At 37.4% G+C, this 9,318-nt stretch overlaps 1 protein-coding gene across 18 annotated transcripts in view; it reads left to right on the top strand.

Annotated features, from left to right (window-relative positions):
* mycbp2 (MYC binding protein 2) overlaps nucleotides 1–9,318 on the top strand; it is a 112,540-nt gene that overhangs the window by 2,915 nt on the left and 100,307 nt on the right. For all 18 annotated transcript variants that reach the window (XM_041806818.1, XM_041806810.1, XM_041806813.1 and 15 more), the window contains exon 2: nucleotides 1,762–1,837. In XM_041806818.1, the coding sequence (XP_041662752.1) occupies nucleotides 1,762–1,837 (76 nt within the window). The remainder of the gene's footprint in view (nucleotides 1–1,761; nucleotides 1,838–9,318) is intronic.

The following is a 9,318-nucleotide window of genomic DNA, read 5'->3' as shown; positions in this document are numbered from 1 at the left end:
AATACCATTTAGTTTAAAACAACAAAATCTGCCATGGAAGCATGAAACATAGAAAGATTTCTCTTATAGTGGTTGATTACTGATATATATTAAGTTCTTAAAGGAAACAGAAAGCTCCAGCACCACTTGTAGTTCAGTGAACACTTCATCAGACTGACATGTTTTGTCTCATAGCCTTCATCAGGGTCATGGAGGTACACATTTCAAACATCATTTATATAGAGTATTATGAGATTATATCAAATCTCATCCTCTATGCACATTGGCAGTGAATTTGTGCCAGAATTGGCTGCTTCTGCTCTCCATAAATTAGGCTAAGTTATTTGAAAAAAAATCATTATATCACTGGCAGAAATAGCTGCTTTAAAGTTTTTTTTGTAATATACATCACTCAATGCGTCTTATATTAAGTTTAAAAATATAAAGTTATAGAAATAATCATGTAATCCTTATATTCTTTATTTCGTTAAGTCATTAGTAATCATAGCTGTTTTGTCCTTTGGCATAGAAAATAAAATGAATGTAACCCTCCTCCAATTAACAATGTTTCTCATCCCTGATCTAGAAAATATAATTCTGTTTATTGTCAGTCTGTTGAATGTCAATATTCAGAGACCATCTTTATAGAATTAAACTAAATAGTCTATCAATTTACTTATTTTTCTCAAATTACAGCCCAACAGTACACTACTGCAGTGGTTCTCAATCTGGAGGTTGGGACCCCCTTGGGTGTTTCAGGACACTGAGAGGGGATGTCTTCCAAAAAATAACAAATATTTTAAAATTATTTCAAATTGTATAATATTTACCCATTTTCACAAAGTATATGCTTAAAATTAGTTAGATATAAAATAAAACATAGTCATTTGATGAGATTTATGTTGAAATCAGTGTAATGTTTAAAAAAAATGCTTGAAATGTGAGTCTAAACATGACTATTCTTAAATGTGCACAGCTGTATTCAACTATGCTTCCTTGGGTACAGTGAGGGTCCCTGGTCTCTGGCTTCTTTATTTTGGGGATTGTGGGCTGAAAAGTTTGAGAATCGCTGCACTACTGTAAAGAGCAGAGTTGAAACTGAGTGAATGATATGAGCCTTAGAGAAAGAGGTGTCCACAGTTATTACATCAACACATTTCAAACTGACCTGAACAATTAATCCAGACTGAGTTGTTTTTATTAACAGTGGATTATAAAAGTTATTTATTTATGCACTTCTATTCTGTTTTTAGTAGTAAATCTATTTTTGGCTTCAGGACTGTCTAGTCACTGTCAGCCTGTTATGAGGGGTAAAATTGATCTCAAAAAGCCAGATTTCAAACACAGATTTCAAAGACAATTTAAAAGCATCAAAGGGGATTGTCTGCAAAACCAAACTGCTGCCTGTTTTAGTGCTTTGTCAAAATGAGTAACACTGAATCTGGTGACAGCTGTATGCCTCTGACAGTTAAGTAAGGAGCACTGTGCTTCAAAGACGTGCACTTTGCCTGCTACCTAAGATATAGACTTGCCTTGTGAGGGTGAAAAAGTGAATGTTAGATTACCGTTAAATTCTTCTGGAATTAATTCAACAGCTCTTAGCGTGACAGAGCAGGAGTGAGCACAAATACAGCTATTCTGAACCAATCAAAGGATTTATGTTGTTTTTTCCACATCATGCGAGTTACAGAAGAATATGTTGTTGACAAGGAATGCTTTGCTATAATTAAGTAAGAATATATGTATATTTTGCAATTGTAAGTGATTATGTTACACTTTCAGGGGAAAGAAGGCTTTGAGTAAGAAGAAACTGAAAAGGCGACAGAAGGTCAAGTCAAAAGTGAAATCAAGAACAAAGGTAAGAGACCAACTGTTACACAATGTCACACTTGCTCTCAAGGGTAATGCAGCTGCTGCTCAATTTCTATTTGAATATGATTAGCTGATAGTTTCAAAGGGGTTATAAAGCCAAGCTTTCATCACAGAATGACTGTCTAACTGTTATAATTACTATAATAAAACTTAAATTTGAGGCCTCTTGATAATTACACTATGCACTCATTTTAAATGTTGTGGTGTTGAATTACCCACATGTGCAAATTTAAAAGTGTGACATACTCATGCCTGACGTTGTCTGGACAGCATAATTGAATTTCTACATATAGCTTTTTCTCTTTATATGACAAAGAAATTCATGGCTTGTGGTTAAAATTAGCATCTGTCATAGCAGGTATGCACTGATAAATCCTTACATCTTATTTAACTCTGCTGTATTAATCCAGCAGATTGAGGATCAGATTAAAGGGAGATTTCGTCTCTCTGCCGTCTTTAAGGTGGTTGGCAGAAACATTAATTCTTAATGCGGCGCTGGTCAAAAGCCAGGAAGCCCCATCCACACATAAAGCTGGAGAGGTGGTTAGGCAGAATCAAAGCATCATGGGAGTGGCTCCGGCATGTGCTTGATGGCCTGTTGCCGAGCGACCTAATGTGTTCCACATCTCCACGGCAACAGTTGCTTGCCTCCGTTTTCTCCATCCAAAGAGGGAACCCAGTCCATATCAGTGGATGGATGTTGTGTTTTTGCTTCTATTGTAGACTATGCATGGACAACATAACATGTTTTGACATCAGAAATAATCCACTCAGACTGTATTGACTCATCTCCATGCTGTTTGAGGTGCCTGCTCTATGGCTGATCTGTAATAGTGTTTACCATGGTCTTGATTTCACCTTGTTACACTGGTTTTATTTGCCTGTGCAATCTATGTGCAGCACTAGCATTTGTTATCTCCTTTTTTTGCCTTTTCCAGCAATGTCTTGAGCATTTGTTAGCAAAATATCCCCGAATTGGAATTCATCGAAAAGAAATATGCTAAATGATTTTATTTTAACAAGTAATGTTATCTCACTTGTGTTCATTCTGGCCACTGTATAGATGCCTGGGTATACTTGATATGCTTTCAACCATTTGGATTAGATGTGGGGCAAAATGAGTACACCAGTGTAACATTGTTCTGATTCTTGATACAAATATGAAATTGCTGGTGCAACATATTTTTATTAGATGAAAAAAATATGTCGCTTACACAGATTTCACTACCAATTTGAACTGCCTAATCACCACTGCATTATTCCTATCCTATTACAAGAAGAATGAGGCTTACACCAAGTCCTAACTGCAGCTTGGTTGCACTGACGTCTGTTGTGGTTTCACGACAGCCAACAAGCAACGCAGCACATTGCCATTTGACACAATGTGGTGTACCTTTTTTCCCTTGCTGCCCTGTTCCTGTTTTCCTTTCAGTCGCTTACATTAAAATAAGCAAAGAGAAACGACAAACAATATTTTGTATTTACTTTCACTTTCCTTGGTCTGCAGAGCTCGTCAGCTCGTTTTACAAATTTGAGATAGCTGTGCATTAATTATTTCCATATCAATGTTTAAAATGTATTCTGCGCTGACTTGTGTTAAAACTATTTGGCTCAAATCTGTTAAAGCCTCGTCAGTACAAAGCAGCATGCATCTTTTTCTCTGCCTTCATTTTAAAAGCGCTAGATATTAGCACTAGAATTAAATATGCATCCTGTATGGACAGCATGTGTACGATGCTGCACAGTGCAGTGGGACTTAGGACTCTGTGTTATATGGATGAGAAACTGTTAACAGCAGAATAACAGAAAAAAGAAGGTGGTAGTAGGATACTGTCTAACAGCAATGAAAAGAAGTTAAAGGATGAAGAGTGATAAGAAGGGACACATGATATTAACAGTATATCGGCATCAGCAGATATTAGCTCAAAGATAAATATGTGTTTGGCAGATATGAACTCCTCTGCTGGCATTTAAAGAGGATATATCAGCCCTACATATTGGCAGTATAATCAATATCAGCCCTACATATTGGCAGTATAATCAATATCAGCCTTAAATATCTGCAAATGTATGGGTTTACCTTCAGGTATAGGTGGTGTAGGATACCAGACACTTAGGGGGGCAAAAAAAAGTGTTAACAGAGGCAAAAAATGATGGAGAGAGGCAAAAATGGGGGAAAGTGGCAAAAAAGGGCTAACGAAGGCAAAAAAAAAAAGGGTGGAAAGTGGCAAGAGCAGGCAGAAAAAGGGTTTTAATTGGCATAAATGGGTAAAAAGAGGCAAAATGTCATTTGCCCATGATTGTGATTGTTTTTCTTGCAATTATGATAAGTAATTACATTTTCAGGTATGAAGACAGCCTTGTCATCCAAACATAATCAGACTAAACTAAGGATGCACAATATTATCCGCATGATATTGGTATTAGCAGATATTAGCTTAAAAAGTCAAATATCTATACCAGCATTTATGAAAATTGACATTCTGACATTTACAAACAATGTATCAGCAGTATAAATTATATATCTGCCTTGATAAATTTTAAAATGTATAGGCTACATGTACCACCAGGTATCGGTAGTTTCCTAGGGTGTCACATGGTCAGCGGGGGCTAAACATTTTGAATGAACCCTCAAGCATAAAACAGCTACCAGACTGTCTCCTTCCATGCTCCTCTCTCACCTCTGTTTGACTCAGCCTCTTTTGTACGAGAGACACTTAGTGGCTTCTGCAATTTAAAAAAAGTGTGTTGGTATCTGTTTCAGCTTAAATGAGTTTTAAAATATTGGATATTGGCAAAATCCAATATGGTGCATCCCTAGTGATAAGATGTGATTGTGACATCATATTAGTGAATAAGCCAGCACTTTACCTTTCAATGAGCATTATGAAATATCAATTTAATTAGTGTTTTTATATGACAGAGAAAGATAACATTACTAGTAGGAAAATATTAATATTGTCACAATATCAATACTGTGAAAAATAACAAGTATCATAGCACAGTGTGTTGTGAAATAATAATATTGTGGGCTTATTGTGATTCTGACTCCTAATTTTGATCTAGTAAAGGTTTGGGCTAGCTAACAGCTTCCCTTTATATTGGTGCCAGTTTAGTGGAAGGAACATGTTTTAAACTCAGTCTGCACTGTGGTACTGTAGCTGTCGCCAAACAACAAAAAGATTCCTGGTTCAAATCTTAGTCAGTAATGTCTTTTCTGTGTGGAGCTATTTTCACCCTCTGGATGATCATTAGTCCAAAGACATGCCTGTTAGCTTAATTGGTGATAAAGTTCTCCATAGGATTGAATGTGAGTGTGCCTGGTTGCTTGTCTATATATATGTCTAGTGACTGGTGAAGAGTCCAGGGTGAACCCCACCTCTCACTTGATGACAGCTGGGATCGCCTCCAGTCCCCTACAACCCTAAACAGGATAAGATGGATAGATGGGTGGATGTTGCGGACTCGTAGTGTAAACACCAAGGACAGCAATGAGATATAGCTGCTTAAATGCACCCTGTAATGTCTGTACCGTATATCTTTATTGCATTATTGAATTTTACATTTTTCTTATCATGCAAGCCTAATAGATGCAGGTAGAAGCAGAAACTGCTTTACTTTTTCATCCTTCACCTACAAACCATCAAAGACAGAAAGTTCAAGTCGAGTGGGCCAGTCAGTGAAGATCTCTGCTTGGTAAGTTGATGTCCTAGAACAGCAGAAATTACAGACAGAAAATGGAGCGGGAGGCAAGGCTGGCTGTTAGAAAACCGTGGGTAGTTCCACGAGCAGTCATGCTGTATTTCTGAGCGTGTTGTATTTGTGCTCACTCCTGCTCTGTCACGCCTCTCACACTGACACAGTCAGACGAGAGGTTTTGTTTTGAAGGAGCCTCTTCTCCCTCTTTGTCTGCCTCTGTACTTATAAACATGTGAAAGTGGAGTCAGAACAAGAGACAGAGCATAAACACTTATCATCTTAATGAAGAGGGTGATGTAATGTCTTCTTTTGGAACAGCAGATGTGTGATGTGTCTTTTTCGAGAACTATAATTATAACAAGAAGGGGACTCGGCGAGCTCAGAGCTCTGCCAGAGCCAATAGTCCAGTCCTCTATGATATGCAAATCTGAACGCTCAAACAGTAATGTCTGGATGTTTTTCCAAATCTGTGAAATTTGTGCTTGTGTCTGGCTGATGCATCATTATCTCAGATGTGTATTTAATTTGTGCTTTTAGACTGGAGATAGTTCACATACTGAATACACATTGGCTTAAAGCAGATAAAATCTTGATTTTCTTTACATGCTGCATGGAATCACTGATCATTAACAATTTATCAACAAAAAGTGTCTTATAAAAAGGATATTTCTCTGGTTTCTTTTACACCAGTAATCTTTTGATAGTTATTAAACAGCTTTAAAAATGTTGATGCTTAAACGAGTTGGCAGCTCTTAGCAGTCATTACTTCTCTTGAGTATGTTCCAGGGCTGCCTCAAGTTGTTTGTTTGTGACTTGTATTTGGTCCAAAATCTTGTCACTTAATAGTTGTTTCTGTTTTTTTGGCCATGACACACTCCTTAACACCTAGCTCTGTAAATTTGGCATCTTTTCTTTAATCCTGCAGGAAAGCAAGTGGCACCAAAGCACAAAATGTTCAACTGTAAAAAAAGGATAAATCAAGTCAAACCATATAAATATGCTAGTTTCTTAAAGAAGCAATATATATGTGATCTACAGCATTAATGCAAGATTCCCATTATTTGTGCAAAATCAAATAGAATATTGGATTGACTGTAAAGGCAAGGTAGTGAAAAACCTGAAGAGAAAAATTTTGTCATGATGAAAACACAAATGTCCAATATTGACAGACTGTTGATTTTGTTGACTAAAACTATTTCAATCAGGCGAGACTTAACACAAGTTTAACAATGATTTGTTTTACAAGTTTGGACATTTTTGTCATTTTAAAATTGTATTCTGCGAATAGACCCCATTGTGATGTCTTTATGAACTTAAAGAGGTAGTGAGGCCGACAGCAGGATATGATACCCCCTATGGAGCCTCGACACTGGTGGTGGTGTTTGAAGGAGTAGGGTAAGATGAGTAAGAGAATTCTGAGGAGCAGATTTCCGAGGAGCTTGACCCAGACACTGATGAGATGCTTGGAAGTGGAGCTGAAGGGATGCATGATGGCATGAAGGAGCTTAACTTGGACTTTGATGAGATGTATGGAGATGGCTGGGGTGGAGGAGTGTTGCAGCGGTCGCACTGAAACGACCAGCTGTGGAGGAAAGAGAACAGACAGCTGCAGGATGATTGGATTGAGAGAGGTCGTGTCTGAAAGGGGATTGGCTCAGAGCTTAAGTGAGTAGACGCCCATACCAGCTGAATACCAGAGCAGGAAACGTTGCAGGGAAATGGAGACCCCTGAGTAATTGATAATAAATGAATGAAAGGATGAGTGGAAAGTCTTCCTGCTTGAACTTACGCTAAGTTTCATTAATAAAAATGTTAGTAGACAACTCTGATTCATGAGAAAGAATAGACTAAGACTAGCTAAAAGTAGATATTTGATGAAAAACTGGCGGAAACTGAGTTTAGTTTTTAACAAGGTTACTAAACAGGACTAAAGTTTTTGTTGGTCACTCAAAATCCATTCTATATCTCCACTGTGAGCAAATCCATCAGGACACAACATATGTAGCTCTTCTACAGTATTTTTCAACTGTAGAAAGTAGGGATTCCAGTTTTGCATGGTGCATAGAGCACACGTATGATTTGGCACCAGTTTCAAGCAAAAAGAATAAATGTTTGACTAAAAGTTTGCCTAAACTTTAGGGACTTCTTCTTGATACTTTAATATCATGAACAATTTGGGATAAAAAGTAATAAATGGGCGCGCCGGTAGTCAAGTGGTTAAGGCGCACGCCATATACGCAGGCGACCCGGGTTCGAATCCGGCCCGTGGCACTATTTCCTGCATGTCTCTCCCCGCTCTCCTCCCTGTTTCCGACTCTATCCACTGTCCTATCTAATAAAGGCCAAAAATAAATCTTAAAAAAAAAAAAAAAGTAATAAATGAAAATAAAAGATGAAAAATATGCATATCACTTTAATGGGGTGAAAAAAACCTAACAATATTTTTCAGTTAATTCCAACACTGAATCATGATACAATATGAATGAATGGATGAATAACTAAATAAAATAACTTTGTTTTTGAGGTATTGGTGGTTTTTGTAGCTATTATAGAATAAAAAACAGTAAAAAATTTACCACACATGACAAACCCTGTGGATTAAAAGAGCTCAACATGGCATGTGGCACAGTCAAATTCTGATTATCTTGTTTTCCTGAGGTCAGAAAGACCAAATCCTTATTAAAATTAATACTTTTTTAATTGCTCAGCTCAGCACTAACATCTAGAACAGGAACATCGAGGCCTGGAATAAAAGCTTGAGTAAAAGGGAAGTACTTAGGTAGCAATGTAACATTCTTATTTAAATATATGAAAAAATGTGATGCCCCGATATAGATCTCATAGAGAACAGTGATGATTAGTTTCAGTGGAAGTTAGATGGTAACCCAGATGGGTCAGTCCAGGTGAATGAAATTGTAGAAGGATTGGAATCACAGGGTAACTCATGATATGACATGTTGCACTATACCTGACCCATGATAATGATAGCTTAACAATACAGAATTTGGGTAAGTGATATTTCCTTTTTTAATCACAGAGGTCAGGGCGACATTATATTGTGGTGTCAATAATTTGTCCCATCTTAATTGTACAGCATCTTATAGTAAACAACATTTCATACTTCCCTGACAGAGAAACCTACATTCAAGTGACAAAAATCTGTTTCCTAAAACAGAATTATGCAGCCAGAACTTTCTAATTACAGCCAAATTCAAATCCATGACTCTGTTGGTCACTACTGAGATCATGTTTATTTTACATGGTTTCTTCTTATTTTTGCCAAACATGCCAAAGCCTGGCTGCAAATGATTCTGCACTGATATCAATTCAGGCAGATGGTAGACCGCCAACCAGATCTCATTTTAGAGGGAGAAATCTGGACAGGAAAATTAGGTAAGGCCACCAGAGAGTATTAGGAACCATAGGCAAAGAAGGCATTGCTTTAAGCTATTTGCCAACAAATAACATTGTGAAGTTAGGTAGGGAGGAGACAGGCAATCTGGACAACTAGCCATCGATGTCGTTGCCAAGTCTGCCAATTAGCTGGACTGTGTGTTATATCTCCATGCCAGTCTAGAAGGCGTTGTCTGCCTGCCTTAATCTGTTTGAATGGAAGTTGGAGAGCTCACTATTGTAGAGGGAGGGTGTGGTTTATTTGACAGTACAAAGCCATTATCATTCATGACAAATGCAGCTAAAATATAGCCTAGCTGTATTTTAATTATTCTTTTCCTTTCATAACCATTGAAAACCAAAATCCAAAAGCCA

This window comes from Cheilinus undulatus, linkage group 15 (assembly GCF_018320785.1).
Source record: "Cheilinus undulatus linkage group 15, ASM1832078v1, whole genome shotgun sequence".
Lineage (NCBI taxonomy): Eukaryota > Metazoa > Chordata > Actinopteri > Labriformes > Labridae > Cheilinus > Cheilinus undulatus.
This window is presented reverse-complemented; position numbering and strand designations above follow the sequence as displayed.